Source organism: Borostomias antarcticus, assembly GCF_949987555.1.
Source record: "Borostomias antarcticus genome assembly, chromosome: 18".
NCBI classification, from domain to species: Eukaryota; Metazoa; Chordata; class Actinopteri; order Stomiiformes; family Stomiidae; genus Borostomias; species Borostomias antarcticus.
Genome location: NC_140251.1, coordinates 8446536 through 8469422, shown reverse-complemented (window position 1 = coordinate 8469422; position 22887 = coordinate 8446536). Strand labels below are relative to the sequence as shown.

General features: G+C 47.2%; 1 protein-coding gene across 1 annotated transcript; it reads right to left on the bottom strand.

The window, feature by feature from the left end:
* Positions 1-126: 126 nt before the first annotated feature.
* On the bottom strand, positions 127-20366 carry ice2 (interactor of little elongator complex ELL subunit 2). The gene is made up of 15 exons (XM_084452535.1): positions 20274-20366; positions 18608-18715; positions 18255-18489; positions 18003-18122; positions 17543-17677; positions 17238-17354; positions 16689-16848; positions 15568-15749; positions 14485-15478; positions 14090-14262; positions 13778-13907; positions 6075-6159; positions 5632-5682; positions 4655-4910; positions 127-364 (listed from the first exon to the last, which is right to left on the bottom strand). The coding sequence occupies exons 1-15, from the start codon at positions 20285-20287 to the stop codon at positions 218-220; spliced, it is 2907 nt and encodes a 968-aa protein (XP_084308661.1). The 5' UTR covers positions 20288-20366; the 3' UTR covers positions 127-217.
* Positions 20367-22887: the final 2521 nt, after the last annotated feature.

Below are 22887 nucleotides of genomic sequence, written 5' to 3'. Positions count from 1 at the left end.
AAAAAATACATTTTATTTTTTCATTTATTTTTATTAGAAATATATAAAAGTATATTAAGTATTGAAAAGAGTACCAACATAATAATAAGTGGCAAAAAATACAACCAATCAACTCAAGCTCTGTAAGTAGCCTATGTAAGTGCTTTAACATTTTCTAAACATGTTTAAATTCAAGTAGAAATATGACCTTGCAGGGCCAGCACAGTCATGGTCCAGTCTAGAGAGCATTCTTTCCTCTGTGGCGTTGAACAGTCTTCTGGATCCAAACATCCCGTCTTTTTGCCCAAGCTCCTTTGTTTTTCTTCTTCTTCTTCTTCTTCTTGTCCTCTTGGTTGGGGTTGGTCTGTGGTGGTACAGCCTTGGACTGGGAGGGGAGAAGAGAGAGAGAGAGGAGAGAGAGAGGAGAGAGAGGGAGGGATAGAGAGAGGAGAGAGAGGAGAGAGAGGGAGGGATAGAGAGAGGAGAGAGAAGAGAGGAGAGAGAGAGGAGGAAGAGAGGAGAGATTGAGAGGAGAGAGAGAGGAGGAAGAGAGGAGAGATTGAGAGGAGAGAGAGAGGCGAGAGGGGAGGAGGGAGAGAGGAGAGAGGAGGGAGTGGGAGGGATAGAGAGAGGAGGAAGAGTGGAGAGATTGAGAGGAGAGAGAGAGGAGGAAGAGAGGAGAGATTGAGAGGAGAGAGAGAGGAGGGAGAGAGGAGAGAGAGGGAGGGATAGAGAGAGGAGAGAGAGAGGAGGAAGAGAGGAGATTGAGAGGAGAGAGAGGGGAGAGGAGTGAGAGGAGAGGAGGGAGAGGGAGGGACAGAGAGAAGAGAGGAGAGAGGAAGAGAGGAGAGATTGAGGAGAAAGAGAGGAGAGTGAGAAGAGAGAGAGAGGAGAAAGATTGATGAGAAAGAGAGGAGAGAGAGAAGAGAAAGAGAGAGAAAGTTAGTAAGTTGTGCTTCAGGTGGTATAGAAGGTAAAGTGAGGTCAGATAGACAGACATGCAGGCAGACAGAGAGGCAGGCAGACACAGGCAGACAGACATACAGACAGACAGACGGGCAGTCAGACAGACAGGCAGACAGTACGAGGTGTGAACCTGGCCTTTGTGACTGGCAGCAGCAAACAGCTCTCAAGTGTTCTTTAAGGAATGTTTCTCATTCCATAACAATTTGACTGTGGCTCCTCCTTCGACAATCATACCAGAGATAGTTTTCTACCAGCAGCTACTACCTCCCTCCATTGTCCCCATCTTGTTGGTTCTAGACTGGATGTATTGAAACATGGGGGAGTGGAGCGACTGAGTGCTTCAGCCTGATAAGAGAGGGATTCCAGGCCAGGACAGCAGGGCAGAGGGGAGGTGAGGCAGAGCAGAGGGGGGTGGAGCCAGAGCAGAGGGGGGTGGAGCCAGATCAGAGGGGGGTGGAGCCAGATCAGAGGGGTGTGGAGGCAGAGCAGAGGGGGGTGGAGCCAGATCAGAGGGGGGTGGAGGCAGAGCAGAGGGGGGTGGAGCCAGAGCAGAGGGGGGTGGAGCCAGATCAGAGGGGGGTGGAGGCAGAGCAGAGGGGGGTGGAGCCAGAGCAGAGGGGGGTGGAGCCAGAGCAGAGGGGGTGGGGCCAGAGCAGATGGGGGTGGAGCCAGAGCAGAGGAGGGTTGAGCCAGTGCAGAGGGGGGTGGAGCCAGAGCAGAGGGGGGTGGAGCCAGTGCAGAGGGGAGCAGAGGGGGGTGGAGCCAGAGCAGAGGGGAGCAGAGGGGGGTGGAGCCGGAGCAGAGGGGGGTGGAGGCAGAGCTGGGGGGGGTGGAGGCAGAGCAGAGAGGGGTGGAGCAGGAGCGGAGGGGGGTGGAGCCAGAGCAGAGGGGGGTGGGGGGTGGAGCCAGAGCAGAGGGGGGTGGAGCGAGAGCAGAGGGGGGTGGAGCCCGAGCAGAGAGGGGTGGAGGTGTCAGGCCAAAATGTGTCCGGAGGCCAAAATGTGTCCGGGTGACGTAATTGCTTATCGTTGATGTGGAAACGTTCCTCAGGCATTTACAGACATTTTTCACAACATAATCCGAGACAAGATTCTACAGCAGATAACCTCTATATCATTTTCCTTTTATATTGTACACATTGTTTTAGATTTTAGATCGTGTTAGTTTTATTTTGAAGTTTCTAGCTAGCTAGATATCTAGACTACTGAAACGAACTAGGCAAACTAGCTAGCTAGCAAAAATTATTAGATAGCTAGTTGCCTTGGATAAGGTTAGCCAACAGTAAATTGCTTGCTTGATAGTTAAATAATTGTTAGTTGTTAGTCTGTTAGATTTATTTTGAAGTGCTTGTAGCTTCTGGTTTAGACAACTGTTGCTTAAATTGCTTAGCTAGCTAGTGGCTAAATAATTGATAATGTGCTATTTAATTACTGTAATACGAGCTATCTATCTAATATGGCATCACTCAATGAGATTTTCTTTTATTTGTCCAGAGCAGAGAAGTATGAGGAGGGTGTCTCTGAGGGAAAGAAGCGTTGCATCCGGAGAGGGGCAGAGAGATTAATGCTTCAGGGTAAGTTTTACTTCATCTTGTCCAATATTAGAGTATGCCAAGACATGTATTTGACTGTATTCTACTAGGTGTTGACCTCATCGGACCGTTCAAGGCCTCGTCCAAGAATGGCAACTACTACTGCCTCACGGCGACTGATTACTTCACCAAGTGGGTGGAGGCGGTTCCCATCCAGGTTTGTGCTCGGTGTGTTTAGTATTTATTTCTGATATAAACAATGATCATGCTTTTAAAAATGTACTTGGAACTATTTGTTCAGTTCATCAACCACACGCATCTCAAATAATAGTACCATGGCATATACTGCGTATACATAGCTAGGACAAGACTGCAGCGGCAACATCCCAGGCCCTGATGGACATTGTCCACACCCATGGTGCACCGGAGGTCACCCTGACGGACCAGGGGAAAGAGTTCTGTAACAAGGTCAAGTACTTACTAAAACATGTGAAGTGATGCCAGTTATGGACATATACTTACACGAACAAAACAAACTACTTCTGTCTGAAAGTTGGATCACACTGCACATACGTACATGTAAACATTGCACATGCATATATATTATAGGTAATATTCTGCACACCATACTTTTTACACTGTCCTGTTTTGCACCCTCTCCACTGTTGCCTATTATTTTATTATTATTTTTATTTAGGGGGGGGAGGGGCTACTTTGTATTGTGCAACAGGAGATGGCCACCAGCTGAAGACTCTGACACTGTATGCTTCAGTGAAGCTTCTGCGGAAAAGTAAGTGTCTTCTAGTTGTTCATCACGAGCAAGCCCGCCCGCTGAGGAAGCTGTGTCCCATCCACCTGAGCTGGTGTGTTCAGATGACCCTGAACCACTGTGCTCTACGCTGGAGGGGGACACGCTTCAGGTTCAGATGACCCTGAACCACTGTGCTCTACACTGGAGGGGGACACGCTTCAGGTTCAGATGACCCTGAACCACTGTGCTCTACGCTGGAGGGGGACACGCTTCAGGTTCAGATGACCCTGAACCACTGTGCTCTACGCTGGAGGGGGACACGCTTCAGGTTCAGATGACCCTGAACCACTGTGCTCTACGCTGGAGGGGGACACGCTTCAGGTTCAGATGACCCTGAACCACTGTGCTCTACGCTGGAGGGGGACACGCTTCAGGTTCAGATGACCCTGAACCACTGTGCTCTACGCTGGAGGGGGACACGCTTCAGGTTCAGATGACCCTGAACCACTGTGCTCTACGCTGGAGGGGGACACGCTTCAGGTACTCAACATTTTTGCTTGGGAAATATGTATTATTCCTGGATTAATAAGCTATTGAACAATGAATCTGCCTTGTAACTAACATTAAGTCTATCTGATAGGTGACATGTGTCAAGGAAGACAAGGAAGAAAAATGGTTGTATTTCTCTGCTAGCTATCTTGTTATTGATATCAAATATTGGACGTTCCTAATGTATTTGTAATAAAATATGAAAATAAATCCTCGGACTTGCACTAGCTAACGTCTAATTTAGCTAGCTAGTTTGAATATAACTGAATTTAAATACTACACTTATAAAGATAAAACTAGCTTGTTTGTTCAATCATCAATCAATCACCGCAGCAGCTCCATAGTCAACAGCGACCGCAGGCAACTCAGGAATGTGAGGAATACGATCGCGTCACGTGTTTCCACAGCAACGGTGTACATGTGTACAGTAGCTCGGCCGGTAGCTCGGTGTCGAGCGACGACATGGGGTGTGGCAGACTTTCCAGACGCCCCCCGTGACGTCACACACACAGCCCATCTCCACCAGACCAAAAAGCACATCTACTCCATTCTACACTACTTGCTTTTTGGGGCTTCTCAACACGCAAAGGCACATAGAGGCGAGGTGAGCCGTTACTTTTTTAGGACCTGCTCCGTCGAGGTTCCAAGCCGGCTGTAGCGGGGGTCGTGTAAACACTGTCCAGACTGCTGATTGGTCAGAGAGAACAGTCTCTTGGCTGCTTCGGTGAAGCTCACTGAAACCACAACTATGACCTCAACCGCGACTACGACCTCAAACATGACTACAGCCTGTGAGGGGCGCGGTGTCGTGTCGCAAAACACTTAACATCAGCTTTGGCGCCTGAACGCAGAGGGGCCGTGCCGGGGCTTGGCCGTACCTTGCGGGGGTCCTTCGGGGGGAAGGTGCAGGGCACCCGGCCGTGTCTCCTGTGGAAGGGCAGGGCCACGTTGGGGTCCACAGGCACCCAGGGGGGGGCGTGGCCGCGGGCAGTGGGGGGCGGGGGCACACCGCCGTGGGCCCGCCGCAGGTCGTACGCCCCACAGCTGGCCTTGCTCTCCTCCCCTGCCGCCCGGAAGATGGTGACGAACGGCTCGCCCGCCTTGTGGCTCAGCAGGTAGCGGCCTGCCTCCAGCCTGAGAGAGAGAGAGAGAGAGAGAGAGGGGGGGGGGGGGAGAGAGACAGACAGAGACAGAGACAGAGAGAGAGAGAGAGAGAGGAATGTCTGGGTGTAAAGACGGAAGAAAGCAGTAGGTGACAGGTCCATTGTGAGATGTATCAGGCGGTAGATTGAGCAACACGTAACACAAACACAGGTGGAGGAAGCCTGTTCAGGCCTGAGGCTCTCCTCACATAACTCTCACTCTGCACAGGCGGCCATGACAGACGAGCAGGGCGTTACCCAGGCGGCCATGACAGACGAGCAGGGCGTTACCCAGGCGGCCATGACAGAGGAGCAGGGCGTTACCCAGGCGGCCATGACAGAGGAGCAGGGCGTTACGGAGGGAGAGAGGTGAGAGAGCGGACGAGGGAAAAGCTTTCTCACTTCGTAGAGTTGCAGCGTGTAGCCGGTACTTCAGTCTCGCATAGCCGGACCTTTCTCCACACAGAAGGAGAAGGGTCTGGCTGCACCCCATTATCATTCTGAGATCCACCAATCACAATTGTCTTGGCCTAAATAGTGTCGGGGGATTGAATCTGATTGGTGCCGCTGGAATTGAGCAGCACCAATGAGAGGCTTATCTCAAAAACCTGGATTCGCTGAGCCAGACAAGCACGTTCTTGACGCAGAGTTTCTGCCTCGTCTTGCACAGGGGGATGAGTTACAGTAGAGCCAGCAGGAAGAGACAAACTTACACAGTGGTCTTTTTCAGCAAATGATGCAATATGTTCAGTGACTTGGCAGGCCTGCGAACAGAGAAGCAGAGGGTAGCGACACCGGATCACGTCAACTCTGCCTTGATGTTCAAACAGTGATCAACAGAACTATGAACGATCAAAAACCTTGAATACCTCACTGCCTTAACTGACTAGGTAGTGATCACTATGATCACTAGGTACTGAAATAGTTCGGTAGGTCAAGCTGACTAAAGGTGGCTAAAATAGCTACTGATGATTGGGTCAAGCTGACTAAAATAGCTACTGATGATTGGGTCAAGCTGTTTCCTAACCCCCCTGTGAGCGTCCCGGTGCAGGACAGTGCGGTGTCTATGTTTGAGGGTGAGGACGGACGTACGGGCAGACGGACGGACGGATACTACAGTGACCGACACTCCTGGCTGAGGACGCTCGACACTCACTTGAAGTCACATGAAACGCTGCGTTTCCAGTCTGCCGGCAGATTCCTCAGCAGAGCCAGCCTTGATGTGTGTGCACTGATGTGACCTGGAGAGAGAGACAGAGAAAGGGAGGGAGAGAAAGAGAAAGAGAGAGAGAGGGAGAGAGAGAGGGGAGAGAGAGGGAGAGAGAGAGGGGAGAGAGCGAGCGAGAGGGAGAGAGAGAGGGAGGGAGAGCAAGACAGAAGGAGGGAGAGGGTTGAAGAGAGAGAAAGAGAGAGAGAGGGTAAATGGTAATGGTAAATGGGCTGCACTTACATTTTATCCAAAGCGCTTCACAATGGCCTCTCATTTCACCCATTCACACACATTCACACACCCAATGGCGGCAGCTGCCATGCAAGGTGCCAGCCTGCTCATTGGGAGCAATTTGGGCTTCAGTGTCTTGCCCAAGTACAGATGTGGGAACATAAGAATGTAACTTGACCCGCGGTATTCTAACAGGCGCTTTACGTCATTCCGCACCACCGCTCGCCTGCCCATAGGGGCGCAGTAATACCACTCATTGACCCATTGCTGGCTCGCACATTAGATTAGCCTACCGTTCTCAAACTCCTTGTTGTCTGTCTGGTTGTAATTTAATTATTACGAACAAAGCCTATCTATTTATAGTTTCTATCTCTGTAACTGTCGCCGGGTCTATATCTGTTAACTGTCGGGACAAGTAGAAGTTTAATACATTAGGCTGAGTGTTCTCATATGGAACATGGCATCAGGACGAGTAAGATGGCTAACGGAGATGACCAGAGATGTGTTTGAAATGGTTCACTCACTCCCTCCCTATTACCATGGATGTATTGAGTGCGACTCATAGTGAACTACATGGGGAATGATTTAACAGTTTTGGGACACATGGAATGTAACTGCGTAAGATATTCATGACTCAAACAAGCAGACGCGCCGATCACTGATGGCAGCAGGTTGAAATATCAGGTAGTAGCCTAGGCTATTCAGGTTCCATGTTTAGTTGAATGATAAATCCCATATAAATGGTTGGAATTCTAATGATGTGCAAGTGTGATTTTGTCAACTTAATGCTGTCTGCTAATAGCAGGCTGTGAAGCTGCACGATGAGACCGTGATAGCACGTTAGCTCACGACAGCAGCTTCCATAATATTAACGGTAGCTGTCGGTGGCTAAAAAGCAGATAGATAACTTTACAACGTTGATTCCTGTAGCTATTTTGATGCTATAAGTTCAACTTCTGTTTCTCGGGCAGGAACGGAGACGAACTCGCATTAGCAGCAAAGCAGCTAGAGGAATGATCGCGCGGTCTCTTTAGCCCTGAGACCATCAGGCAGGCAGCAGGAGGTCGTTGAAGGCTTTATATATTATTATGATATTATGTCTAATAATACATTCGTTGAAAGTAGGCTACACAGGCTGATCTACTATACGGAATTGGACCGAGGAGTGTTCTCATATGGAACTATGCTGCACACGCCCGCCCGCGACAAGAGCTGAATTGTAGTCAGCTTGCCCCGCTGCGCGCAGGACGCGTGCGTCCCCCGCTCCGAGCAGAACGCAGGCGGAATGTCGCTCCCCGTCTGAAACGGCCTTGACTCCTGGAATCCCAAGGTCTTTCATATTGAAATTATCTTGATGGCCTGGGAAGAGACGTGTTAAGGGAGTGCATCAGTCGTGAGCCTTGACAGTAGGCTACCAGCCTGCGCTGCGCTCAGAACAAAGTTGGATGAATGGATGGACTTTTTGGAATCCTGCAAAAATGTTTATTGCGCTCTAAAATCATGAAAGCATAAATGTAAAAATGCAGCAACAGAAGTAGTCTAGATGAGATGGTGGTTTAAATGAATGGCAACACATAAATTCAATGGCCGGTCATGGCAAAGCACCCGCTAACGCAGGCTACCCCCCTCCCACGATCCAGGGAAACCGGTTCCTCCAGTTTATTTGAATATAAAAGAATTTTTGGGGGGGGGGGGGTTACAATAGTCTAGTCCAGGTTCGCTGGAGGACCTGTATTTTCAGTGTTTGCTGGTAGCGGACTGCATCGATCAATGCAATGACTCTTCAGTTTTACCCTTTTCATCAATAAAACATCATTTTTACAACCATGTCTCATTGATTGGGAAGGCATTTAGAGCTGCCGGTCTATTAGCCTACATTCGGACTCAGAGGATGACATAACTGTTTATTGAGAAACAATTGGCTATATAAAGAAATACCACAATGCATGTAGTCTAGATATATTACATTATGGTTATACACTTTATGGTAGACTGCCCTCTCGCTCGCTAAGCAGGCTACATTGTGGTTTTGTTCATCGCCTATAGGCTACACATTAGAAAAATGTTTTTTTTTATATAGACCTAGAAGGAATCATTTCCTATTTTAATACAATTCAAATTCTGCTTAGAGGGAATTATTTTCAACGGACATTATGACCTGAGCATAATTAATAATTATCTAAGTTAATATAGGCCTATGAGAACGCAACGCTTTTTACGATAGGCTAGGCCTATACGTCTTGTGATTGTACTGTAGCCTAGGCTACAACTTAAGGCTTGCCCTATTGAATTCATTTTATAGGCTACTCATTATTATCGAATTATCTAGTTGATATATGAATAAAACAATAAGCCGTTTTAATGGCTATGGGCTACTAGTTGTAGCTATATGATGCGCTCTGCTCTTACGCACGGTTGAGGCGGCAGCTCAAATACACAGCCAACTGGAGATGTCGCGTCTGGGGAGGCTCTGCGTCTCTCCACCAGTCCCCAGCGAGTCCAAGCTATTCCCAATGAATAATACTTAGGCCTATTTATAATAGCCTACATAGCGCAAAACTGTTCATATAATAGGCTGTAGCCAGCGCGAAACTGCGCATTCCCTATAGCCGTTCATTGAACAGCTGGCGGCCGGTAGGCTATAAATAAATAAAAACATACACGATATTTTGTTATTTGAATGATCTTGAATATATATATTCAAGATCATTCAAATAACAACATATTGTGTATGTTTTTTTCATTTATAATTTAACAATAGGGGGTGCAACAGAACACAATTTTAGGGAAAGTCATTGACAGGCGGACTTCAATGTTTTATTAAAATATAGTTATGTGCAAATGAAAACCCACAATCGTCCTATGGACCTTACCCCGATTTTGGAAATCAGATAAAGGCGTTCACAAGACCATTTCAATAATCGCATTATTACAATTATCGGTTGATGTCTCACTGTCAAACCTGCCGCTATGCACAAGATAGTTAATGTCCGGATATGATTGGCAATGAGTGATCTTTACTCATGGCGACTATTTCAATTTTGTATGGATCCACAAGTCGATCAAGCTTATTTTTTCTTTGTATCGTGCTGAAGCCATATAGCCTACTGCGCTCAGACTTGGCTACATTATGCCCCGTCTTCAAATTTACTTCCGGGGTTTACGAGTAGCCTAACAGTTGAATGCGTTCCAGAAACAAAACGCAAAACCCTCACGTTCACCACATCTTTACTAACAAATATATTTACAATACTGTTATTTTGCGCATTTGACCAAACAGCCACCACGTCTTGACCCGACGTCAGTTGCCGAGATAGATAGGCTACTGTAGGCCTAGATATATTATAGGTGTTCGTAATAATTAAATTACATCGAGGTGGATAAAACATGTGTTTGAGAACAAGGTAATAATAACAATTAAACGTTATTTGTATAGCCCCTTTCATACAGATACCTTCAGCTCAAAGTGCTTTACAACAGAGCATTTAAATTAAAGAATGTGAAATTTAATGATGCTTCATTCGTAGACTATAGGAGAAAAACAGAGCCCAGCCTGCTAAATCTACTCAAAGACGCCACCTGGCGGTAGTGCATCACTAAAACGAAATAACACCCATCTGAAATCCCACGAGATTTCCAACGGGATTTCCCTGCCAAATACCGCGACGTGAAATGCTGCAGCAAGTTACATTCTTATGTTCCCACATCTGTACACTTCGACATATGGACAGGAGGAGGCGGGATTTGAACCGTCGGCCCTACAGTGCGATCATTGGACGACCCGCTAGAGCAGGGGTGCCCACACTTTTTGGCCGGTGAGCTACTTTTAAAATGACCAGCTCATCAAGATCTACCACCCAAACCCCGCCCCCCGGTGGGCCCCCGCCTCACACCCCCGGAACCCCCGCCCTTCTGTCACTTGTCACTTAACATTGGCTAGGTTTTAATTCATGTGTCATTAAAGTCATATCTTAAAAGAAAAAATTATCCCATACTGAAAATAACATAATATTAATTAACACCTCTTGTGGTGCCAACAGAGAAATGCAGGTAGGGAGGGAGTGATAACCGGTCAAACGCTATTCTAGGTGCGCTGGCCTGCAGCCATGCACAAAAAACCACTGCCTCTTGTGGTAGCAACATAGAACTGCAGGTCAACAACCGGACGGAGGGAGGGAGGGAGTGACAACTGGATATTTGCCATCTTTGGTGCGTCGCCACGCACAAAAATAACAACATACAACCGAAATAACAACATACGGCTACTGTTTCAAAATCAATTATTATTAATTATTAATCAAGCTACCAATTACTTCACACTGGAAGTGGAACGTTAACTTTGTTGTATATATGCCTTGCACAATCTTAACAGGTAACAATCAACTAGTGGTCAGAACAGAGTGTCTTTAGCCTGCTTACATGACTCAATCACAGCTCAATACACTGCTGACTTGCACTGAATGGATCAGTCAGGGTTGCAGAATTCGGGCTTTTTTGAGTTTCTGATTGATTTTGCTGGGCTACTATCAGCTGTCAGCTACACATACAAGACTAAACAATGATGAAATCAGCCCACACATGATTAAATCATTAAAACGCTCAGCTAAACTGCAGGTCACCCTTGTAATCTACAAAGTAGCAGGAGGAAAAAGTTGCTCATTTGGACAAAAAGAGAGGTGATGAGACTGCTTATCTCTGCACACGCAACTTCCACACGCATCATCAAGTCGCCTTATAATGGCTTTTCTTTTGAATGGCTGGAGATCTACCAGCATAGAGATCTACCAGCATAGAGATCTACCAACATAGAGATCTACCAGCATAACCTCTGAGATCTATTGGTCGATCGCGATCGACGTATTGGGCACCCCTGCGCTAGAGGGAGGGAGAAAGAGAGAGAGGAGGAGAAAGAGAGGGTGGGAGAAAGAGAGAGGGAGGGAGGTAGAGAGAGAGGGAGAGAGAGGTTGGGAGAGAGAGAGAGAGAGAGAGGGAGAGGAACAGACAGAGAGAGAGAGAGAGAGTAAGAGAGAGGGAGGGAGGAAGAGAGAGAGGGAGAGAGAGTTTGGGAGAGAGAGAGAGAGAGAGAGATAGAGAGAAAGAGAGAGAGAGAGAGAGAGAGAGGGAGAGAGAGGGAGGGAGGGAGAGGAACAGACAGAGAGAGAGAGAGAGAGTAGCAGACAGATAATGAGCGCGTACAGCACGCCTACTGTCTCTATGAACTCTCCATCACTACGCCCATGGGGTCGGACCTCACAAACAGAACATGTACAGTAGAATAGTGCTGCACATGATAAGGCGCATGACCCTGTCTGTTAAAGACGTCTCTGACACACAGTCCAAACACGGCCTGTTCAGACCTGCCCAGTCTGATGATTTCACCAGCAGCGAGGTTCCCTAGACTGCGTCTCTCTAGTAATCTCTGCGCTGCGGAAGCCTTCCGCCTGCTACAGTTAAGCTCATCACGCCCGTTCCCATGGCATAGTGCCCACACCGGTTGGTATATGAATAGGTAAGTAAGTAAAGTATATTTAATATAGCACCTAGGACAATAAATTACAGAGACAGGACATAAACAAAAAATTACAGACACGGCTAGACATATGCCTGTCTAAACAAGTGAGACTTCAGCTGCCATTTAAAAATGTCGCTCTTAAATCCTGTGGAAGGGCATTCCACTGGTTTGGTGCCACTGATGCAAAGGCTCGGTTGGCTTTTGCCTTGAGCCTAGTGAGGGGGACAACCAATAGGCCCTGTGAACGGGACGGTGGTGTTTGTGGCTGGAGCGTGGATCTCCATCACAGAGGCCGGACCCGATCACCTCTGTTTGGAGGCTAGCGCCTGGTCAGGGAGTCAAGTTATCACCCCGTCACGACCCAACACTCGCTCACAAAAGAACTGCACCGACCCGAGACCCATTCAAATCAGCCGGGGGAGGGACGATTCAGAGATGCGCTAACGTACCTGGCAGACCACCGTTGTGATAATATTCTGAGCACTCGGAGAGCTAGTGGGATTGATATAAGATAATCCTTCCACCCGCACAGAGTCAAATACTAAAACATCTTTTGTTAATGTTTAGTTTATCTTGGTTAATAATTGAGTTAAAGGGGTGTGCTATTTTGGACATTTAGCCCTATGTGTGGTCTGTCTACCATGAACCTGAAGTCTAACTTGAAACTAAATCATTTTCAGTACTTCCAGAAGCAACTAATGGAAAAAAGTAAAAATTCATAAGATAGATCTTAATATCTCAGACTATGAAGTATGGTAATGTTTTGCAATAGAACTGTGCAACTGTGCCCCAGCACACTGGGAGAATGGAACTTTTGATGCATATACTAGTATGTAGTATCAAGTATGGTTGAAGGAGTGTCTCCTGCCAGCTATGTGGGAATGCAGTGAGCTTGGTACTGTTTAGCCACACTCCAGCTCAACAGACATTCATACACAGGGCCATGTTGTCACTACGGCTGTCTGGGTGCTGAGGTACTACTAGGCTACATTGTAAAACTAGTCACTGAGCCTAACCTGTTGCGTAGTGAACAGTGATATCAGTCAGGGTGGGGTCTCTCCTGGATTCCTGAGGAGCCAGATAGCACCACGCTGCAGAGCAGTCCGGACCCGTCGTCTGGCTGACGCCATGGCCTTCTGCTTTGTTTATCCTCGGCAACCAAAATGTGGTTGTTGTCATGGCAACCATGCAAACCGAGAGGCCAAACAGCCACAGCGGTGGAATGACTCATCTCAGTGCTATTCCACCGGCCTGGGAGGGAGGGCTGCTCGTTCGCTCCTTACCCGGAGGGGGCTCTGTCTGAGGCCACGAGGTTGACTACAACTTCCACGTATTCTTCTGCCTCCATTTTAAGAACCAGACAAACGGAGGCTTGCTAGAACCTCGTTTGCAAGGCCTTTTTGCTTGCAGCTGAGGACAGTTCGGAACTTGGTGAGGATAGAACATAATGTAACTGTTCCTCATATGCAGTAGAGTAGTTATCTTACCTACTTAGGAGACAGTACTATAGTGTACTAGTGTGAGTTCTTGAGTGTAGTAGTATTCCTACCTACGTAGGAGACAGTACTAGGCTATAGTGTACTAGTATTCTTACCTACGTAGGAGACAGTACTAGGCTATAGCATACAAGTGTAGTAGTATTATTACCTAGGTAGGAGACAGTACTAGGCTATAGCATACTAGTGTAGTAGTATTATTACCTAGGTAGGAGACAGTACTAGGCTATAGCGTACTAGTGTAGTAATATTCTTGCCTACGTAGGAGACAGTACTAGGTTGTAGTGTACTAGTGTAGTAGTATTCTTACCTACGTAGACAGTACTAGGCTATAGCATACTAGTGTAGTAGTATTCTTACCTACGTAGACAGTACTAGGCTATAGCATACTAGTGTAGTAGTATTCTTACCTACGTAGGAGACAGTGCTGGAGTGTAGCAGAGTCTCGGCCCACAGCTGGCAGGCCTCATGGCTGGTCAGGCACTCCACCCCATAGCTCAGCTGGTACTCCATCTTGGGCAGAACGTGCACGGGCACCAACTTGGACAAGGACAGAGGGGAGAGAAACAAAAGTTCAGCACAAAGACGTGTGTGTGTGTGTGTGTGTGTGTGTGTGTGTGTGTGTGTGTGTGTGTGTGTGTGTGCATGTGTGTGTGTGTGTGCGTGCGTGACTATGACAGATTCAGTCATCAGCCCGGTGAATCAGCCGGGCCCTGACTGACCTGGTTGGGCCCGTCGGGGCCGATCCTCCGGCTGTGGGCCAGGGCCACAGAGCTGCGGACCATCAGCAGCACGTCCTGCAGACTGTAGAGCTTGTAGAGCAGGTTCCCCTCCGCTGGGGCCTGGTAGTCCTGCTCGTCCTCCGCGCTCACCAGCAGCTCCTCAGACAGCAGCCCTGCACAGGAGAAGGGGGGACACGTTACAATGTGACACGCTCACCAGCAGCTCCTAAAACAGCAGCCCTGCAGGGGCAGGATGGGGCAGGTTACAACGTGACACACTACCGTGACCACCAGAACTCAAAATAGTACAATGAGACACAAACGCTTTCCTTGTGAATGTAGTTAGTTATTTTCGATCTTTTCGTTGCGGAGAAACAGCAAGTACAGATACTAACTTTTCGGTTCTGTGGTAGTCGTGCTGTCTGAGACGGGCCCGGCAGCAGCAACAGCGTAGGTGCCTCCGTCGTCCATGCTGCGGCCGCTCTCCAGGTAGGAAGACACGCAGGGTTTCACCAGAGACTGAGGGTGGCCGTGCCCCGGAGCCCCCGCTGCCCATGGGGGAGAGAAGGGGCCCGCTGGCTGGGAGGAGGAGGAGGAGGAGGAAGAGGCCTTGGCCGGGTCCTGGCTCTGGGAAGGCTTGAGCATGGCTTTCTGCATGCGCAAGATCTGGCCCAGCTGGTCCCCGGGAACCTTGGCCCTCTTGGGGCCTCTCTTGGGCCTCGTGGCAGGGGGCGAGGCAGGGCCGGGTCTGGCTCCATCTCTCTGGGGAGAGGGGGCCCTAGGGGGGCCCAGGACGGACTCAGCAGAGCTCAGGGGTGTCTCTGGGGGCTGGAGAGAAGACTGGGGTGCGGTCTTGGTCTTGGCCGTTTTTTGGGGCTGTTTGTCGGGTGGCGCGTCTAGCGATAGCGGGTCATCAATCACCAACTGCTCGTCCTCGGAGTCTCCGCTGCACCTTGCGTCCGCGATCACCAACTGCTCGTCCTCGGAGTCCCCACCGCCAAACGTCGCGTCCGCGATCACCAGCTGCTCCTCCTCGGACTTGTCTGTGTCGACGATCCTCCTCAGCCTCTTGGACCGGTGCACGGCAGGACTCGGCTTGCTCTCCGTCGTCTCCGCTGGCTCTTCCGTAGATGACTCCTCTCCTTGCTCCTCCTCCTCCGGGGCGCCGCTCTCCTTCTCGGTGGCGGCGCTGGACTCGCTCAGCTTTGCTTCGGATTCCGAGCGTGCGGGCGGTTCCGTCTCCACAGGTGCGCTCCGTTTCTTCCGGCTCGCCGGCTTCTTGGAGAACTTTCCGGACGCCGACTCTCCGAATGTCTCGAGGTCGGTGAGGTCCACATCGAAGTCCAGGCCCGTGTCCTCAAGTGGCACGAGGCTTCCTCTGGAACTCTCCTGTTCAACAAATGCTCAAACCTGTTAGTCTAGACAACGGCGAGTAACCAATCAGAATCCGTGTGTGGCGGAGAGGAGGCGGGGCGTACCACAGGGGCGTACTGCACTGCAGTGGGGACCTCGGTCAGGAGGTGGAACACGTTCTTCTGTCCGTCCTTCTTGATGGAGAGCTTGAGACTCTCCTCGTGGTAGATGTGACTCCTCTCTCTCACAGACACCTCGGTCTTCAGCAGGGGCGAGTCAATGAAGACAGTCTTCCTCTGACCACTACCTGCAAATCACAGGACCAAGTTGGTGTAATAGCACCGCCTTGTGGCCACTCGGTGCCAAGACATGGCTTAAAGCAAACCAGATTTGCAATCACTGAGTAGGCTATCATCTTTGGAACTCTGTTACATCTTTGGATACTCTATTGTATTGTGTAAAAATTATGAAAATTTGCTTAGGTCTACTAGCTAACTCTGGTACATTTACATTGATGTGGAAACTGATATGTTGATTAATGTGCATTGTCCCTTATTTTAAATACAATAAACAAACAAACAAACACATATTTTGGTATAATAACGCCTCAGTTCCACTGATTCTGTGGGGTCAGTGGAATGCGGTCAAGGTTTTATTCCGTCCTCCACACGGCTTCAACTCCCACTGGTCGCGTTTCAGGAGCGACCATTTTGTTTGATGTTCAGCCTGGTTGTCAGGGGGTTGGACCCAACTACCCATTTACCATCCATTTATCAAAAGAATACAGTAAAATCTACTTATTCATAAGAGTGTTTAATACAGATATATAAGATTGACTTAATTTTTGGATTACTGCGACTTTCCTGTCTATGAAATAATGAACTTGTATATAATTGTTACTGGCAAGTGAGTTTTACTTGATATTACAGCAGTAAAATTGACTTTAAAAGTACTAATGCAAAATGTTACGAGGATTTTATTAAGTAATTTTTTTCAGTGATACTGAAAAACAGGTCCGCTGTTTATTTGTACTGGAGCTCCGCGGAGAGCGGGTTCTGGGAGAGCTGGTTCTGGGACGTGTCTGAAACGTGAAACGGGAGCACGATCGTTGCCTAGTGGCCGCGGTCAACTGGCGTTCGGTAACCGGAACGCCCCAGAGTCGGAGGGGTTTCAGCGTGAGAGCAGAAGGCTCTATGACGGCACTGCTGTGTGCAGTACGCCGGTGTTCAGGACGACGATGGCAGACCTTTCCCTGGGCCGGTCTTCACCCACAAAGGCAGCTCCCAGGCGTCGGCGAACTCTGGACCGTGGTTGTCGAGCAGCTGAACCAGGGCGTCTCTGGTCAGACAGACGTGGGGTTCGTAGCGGGCGCACAGCTTCTCAGCGTTGCCGTCATCGCCGATGGTCTGGAGAGGGAGAGAAAGGGACAGAGAACAGGCATGAGCCTGGTCCCTACGTGCACGAGCCTCGTCCCAATGTGCACTGCTACTATTGTCAGGGAATTGAATGATGATGAAAGATGGTGAAAAAAAAAAAGATAGGAAAAAAAAAAAAAAAAGAAGCACATCCTAGAACAGAGTGGAGTAACAGGACAATAATATGGTTTCAACTACTGAAGAACCTTCAGTGTTTTGTCCCAAATTACACTTAAGCACCCTCTGGTGACTTAAAGTAGAAATTGAATATGCTGAGAGCTGCAAGTCCTCTGATCATTGTGGATCTAAAACAGTAAAAACCTACACTTCTCTGGGCCTTGCCGGGTGGCAGTAATTAAAAAGGGGAGTGACATGCTCACAGCGAGTGTGTCCCTGGCTTTCTTAGCTGGGGGATTCTCTGATGAAACTCTCTCATAATCCGATGCAAGCTGCGCATCATTAGGCAGAATTTGATGGTCTGTAATTTCCACATTGCCCTGGAGAAACAAAGGGGACCAAAACAGACAGAACACGATTATTCACAGAGAAAGAAAGTTCTGTACTTTAAAGTTTGAAATATTCAATGGCAATCAAGGGAATATACTGTACACACATTGTAAATAAACTATTTATACTATTCATTTACTATTTACTATAAATAAAAACATCCTAAATGCTATCTTACCATCACCAGAAGCTGTTTTTCAAAGGCCAGGCTGAGGCCTGGATTGAAGGTGCCACCTGTTAAACTGGTCATCTCGTGAATACGGTAACTCTGTGGATAGGTCTTTATGTGTTCTAAGCAGGCTCTGAAGAACTCCTGTAACAGGGATGGGCGTGTTAGTATTCCTGAACGTGTCACTCTCATTGGTCTGGTAGTAGATGGCGTGCTGGCGGAGCTCAAGTAGAGTGGGAGAGCCAATACCGGGTTTTCACACAAAGATACATGTATTAAAGTAGCTCCCCACATCGACCATATGAGCCCATGAGACCATGTGAGGTGAGGCAGGGTGCGAGGTGAGGGAGGGAGGGTGAGGCAGGGTGTAAGATGAGGGAGGGCTAGGCAGGGTGAGGGAGTGAGGGTGAGGGGGGTGAGGGAGGGTGAGGCAGGGTGAGGCTGTGCGGTGTCGGTGTGGTACCCGTACATCTGTGTAGAGCCCTGCTCCCTGGGATAAGACGTTGTAATCCTCAGCACACATTCTGGCCACGTTCTGCAGGTGTAACATGAACTGGGACACCTCACTGCTCACACGCACACACAAATTCTGCAGAGTAGAGATCAATATGTTAGCATTCTTTATGACTATTATTATGTATTTATCAGTGTTGAGGAGAGTGTAGACATTAGGGTTCCAGCTACAACGGGGCTTTCACTGAGGAGAGGACAGTATCGGCACCTGAGGAGGTTTCTTGGGAGGGCAGCTTGTCAGCGCTCGCAGATATGTCTGCTGGTCTTGGCTGGTGAGACTGGACACACAGGGGAAAGGAACCCTGGGCTCCGGGTAAGCCTCCAGGCTCTTGAGGTTTTTGTCATGGTGGTCGTCTGCAGAGCCCTCGTCAGAGTCATGGCCCTCACCGCAGGCGCTGTCGCTACCGCTGACGCCGCTGGACTTGCCCTGCACTTCCGCGGAACTTGAAATGAGTGAGGGCAAGGAGCAGTACAGTACATGTCACCCTGGTGTTGCAACAATGAGATGCCCACAAAATACACTTGGAACAATATGTAGCTATATATTATTCAACACTGTACCTTTGGCTTTGAACAATAGCCCAGAGTTCCTTGACATTAGGTGCGATAGAATACTTGTCGTACAGCTCTCTGGTAAAGAATGGGCCGTCATCGGGTGGGATGTCCTCCCTGAAATATAAAGGTGTTAGCTAACGAATCAACGTTAGCTGTGGCTATATATTACACTATATACAGTAGCTACATCTTGCACAAAGGAGGTGATAGGGATAAGCCTATCCTATCCTATCTCAAGGTTACCATGCCTAGCCAAAGTTCTGGAGACCTTGGTAAATAACCAATTAAAATCTTTTCTTTCAAGTCATTCAGTTTTAAGTCCTCACCAATCTGATTTTAGAGCTAATCATAGTACTATTTCAGCTGTCACTCTTGTCACTAATGACATATTCTGGGCATTAGACAACAGGAAGCATTGGGCTGCCCTCTTTGTAGATCTTTCAAAAGCATTTGTTACAGTCGATCACCAGCTGCTTTTAAACAGACTCTCTAGTATTGGTTTGGATAGAGATGCTTGTGACTGATTTCAGGATTAACTGTCATCAAGGTGTCAATGTGTGAAATCGGGTAGCATTCAATCTAATTTCCTGTCTCTAGCTAAGGGTTGGGTGTTGGGTCCTGTCCTTCTCACCATCTATATTAATGATATTGTCTCTACACTAACCGGCTGTCATGTTCATTTATATGTTGATGATACAGCTGTCTACTGTATTGCAGATACTGTTCAGGAAGCCATTGTTAATTTGCAGCTTGCTTTTAATGTACTACAAGAAGTATCACCAATCTTAAACTAGTCCTAAATCCTAACAAATCTAAATTGATGTTGTTCTCTAGAGCCAGGACTATTGATTATGATCGACTCCACCTTTCAAATGCTAATGGCCTGCATATTGAGAGAGTCACGGAGTATAAATATCTTGGTTTGTGTTCAATTGTTCAAGATGTTTTTCTATCAGTATTAGACTATGGTGACACTATCTACAGTATAGATATGCTTCCGTGACAACCTTGACACCCTTGGACTCCCTTAGCCCTAAGGTTTATTACGGGTGATGGATATGACACTCACCACTGTGTTCTTTATCATAAGGTGTGCCGGCCATCTCTTCCTCTAAGGCGTAACTATCACTGGTATTTGTTTATTTTCAAAGCCATCATTGGTAAACTTTCACTTTACATCTCGTCTCTGTTGGACTGGAGCCTTGGCACCTACCAGACCCTAACGATCGGCATTCTGAATTTTGAAGGGCTGTTTTTTTTCTTCTTCCATGATGACATGGAATACCTCACAACAGACTCTAAAGCCTGAGGTCCTTCCTTCAGCCACGGAGTTTAAGTCCACGACTCTAGACCTATGTACTTCAACCTGTAACTGTATTTAATTATTATTATTTGTATTATTATTAATATACATTGCATTTGTTTTGTTGATTTGTGTCTGTGTAAACTCGTCATTGTAAATGAGGGAAACCTCAGTGCTTCACGAGTGTAAGGTTTGAAATGAAATAAAAACCATCTATCTATCTAGCTACTGTAGCCAGCTAGGTAGGTAATCGTGGCTATAGTGAAATCCCAAAATAGTAGCCAAGTAACGCTAACGTTTGCATCAATTGGCAAGTTAGCTTGCTAGCATACTTATAGCAAGCTAACTCGACCTGTTCAAAAGACTCACCATAACAGTTCCATCGTGTAGCTATGTATCGTTTGTTGTTGTTTAAAAGCCTGCTATGGATGATACTTGAAGCCACTTGATTTCAATGGTTTGAGTGCTCTAAGGATTCCAACGCCTTGTTGTTATGGTGTTACCTTCAAAGCCTCTCGTCAAGGAAACACTCCGATTTTAAAATGGTCCGGATGAACATACCTTATCAATCAATCAATCAATCAAAGCTTTATTTGTATAGCGCATTTCATACCCCGAGGCAACACAATGCGCTTTACAGAGAACAAGGGAGGTGGGCATATGACTCACCCCTACATATTCCAGAGGGAAGCCAAAAAACAGTATCACCTGAGGGCCAGATAAGTGAGCTGTAAAAATTCTTCCCTGACCCCTCTCAATATTGAACTCAAGGTGGTCTGCGGGCGACAGTGGGGCATCCACTGGACCTGGTTAGAGGATAGGAGGGAGAGAGAGAGGCACTAGGGGAGGCAGAAAAAGGTTAGTAGCACGCTGAGCCATTGAAGCAACACAGATGTCAGTACAGAACAAGCCTGTTTCAGGGTAACCAGCTTCTGTACACTACTTGATATACATACAGTGCATAGCAGGATATACACCAATGTATACTGAGGATTCACAGGTAGGTTTGAGGCTGCCTTTCTCTCAAGGTCCTGGCTAGTGATTGTAGGCTACTGTATGTCGAAAAGGTACGTCTTGAGATCTCGTTTGAAGACCTCCGTTGTTTCGGCCCTTCTTAGGCCGTGTTTCTTGGTCCTCGCTTTTGGAACTGTTAAAAGTTCAGTACCTGAGGATCTGAGTGGTCTGTTGGACATGTACCTAAAAAGCATGTCTGAAATGTATTCTGGTGCGTGACTGTGGAGAGATTTATAGACTAGTAATATTATTTTAAAGTCTATTCTGGAGTTGACAGGTAACCAGTGTAGTGATTTTAAGACTGGTGTGATGTGTGCCCTTCGTCTAGTCTTAGTGAGGACTCGTGCTGCAGCATTCTGTATCATTTGTAGCTTAGAGATTGCTTTCTTTGCTAGGCCTGATAGTAGAGCATTGCAGTAGTCCAGCCTGCTTGTGATGAAAGCATGCATTAGTCTTTCGGTGTCAGCCTGAGAGAGAAAGGGTTGCACCTTGGCAATGTTCCTTAGGTGGTAAAAAGATGTCTTTGTAATATTCTTGATGTGGTTTTCGAAATTAAGATCTGAGTCAAGTATGACACCTAGGTTTTTAGCCTGCCATTTGGTGTCAATTTCCAGAGTTTTTAAATGTGCAGATAGTTTCTCTCTTTCAGCTTTTTCTACAATGATCAGTACTGTTTTGTCCTGGTTTAATTGGAGGAAATTATGTGACATCCATACATTTATATCCGTAATACACTTGACAAGGCAGTCAACCAAGCTGTAGTTACTGGGTGTTACAGAAATATAGAGTTGGGTATCATCTGCGTAGCTATGGTAGCTAATGTTGTGCCTCCTAATGACACTGCCAAGGGGCAGCATGTACAGGCTGAAAAGTAGAGGTCCTAGGATCGATCCTTGGGGCACTCCACAGGTCATAGGGGTCTTTCCTGAACTATGGTCACCGAGGGCAACAAAGAAATCACGACCGGTTAGATAGGTCCTAAGCGAATTAAGGACTGGACTGGAGAGGCCAACCCACTTCTCCAGTCTTTTGATGAGGATTGCATGATCTATAGTATCATTCTGGTCCAGGAGGACGAGAATAGAGAGCTCTTTGGAGTCAGCATTAATTCTGAGGTCATTTACAACTTTGACTAATGCCGTCTCTGTGCTATGATGGGCGAGTAGCCGGACTGGAAAAGGTCAAGGGTAGAACTTGTAGGTAGGAAATCATTAATCTGTTTGAAGACAATCTTTTCCAGAATTTTACTCAAAAAGGGAAGATTGGAGATTGGTCTAAAATTGCTAAGGACTGAAGTGTCTAAGTTGTTTTTCTTATGCACAGGTCTCACCAAAGCAGTTTTAAGTATTGGTGGGAAGACACCTGTAGATTGGGAGTCATTGACAATGGCTAAAATGTCATAGGATACAGAGTCAAAAATGGTTTTGAGAAAATCGGTAGGCAGCAGGCAGGGAGTCCAGGTCTATGGTGATGGAGCACTGGTGAGATGGAACTGGTGTAGCCCGAACCGTGGGTACTGGAGGTTTATGTTTAGCAGTAGGGTGGTTGAGACGGGCCGGACTCACCCTGTATCAGACCTTATTACTGTATACATTCCTAACCCACAGCCAAATTACAATCATTGAAATATTGTTTCCAAAATATGCATATCTAGAAAACCTTGTGAGCAATGGGAGAAAAAAATAATGAATTCTCACACGCAATGATGACTTATTGTCAAAGACACCAGTGCCAAAGCCTTATGCAGAGTTAAGAGAAGCCTTATTTATCTTAAGCATACAATAATATGTGCAGGAAAAACATTTTGAAGAATTATGTTGGATTCATATTGATAAAATGAGACAGACAGATAATAAGAGCCCATTACAAGCGGTAAATTTTATTATGGGATAACAGCACATAAAGCACATCTTAAATTGATGTGTCCAATGCACTTTTAATAAAGGTAATATTAAAGGTACAGTTTCTA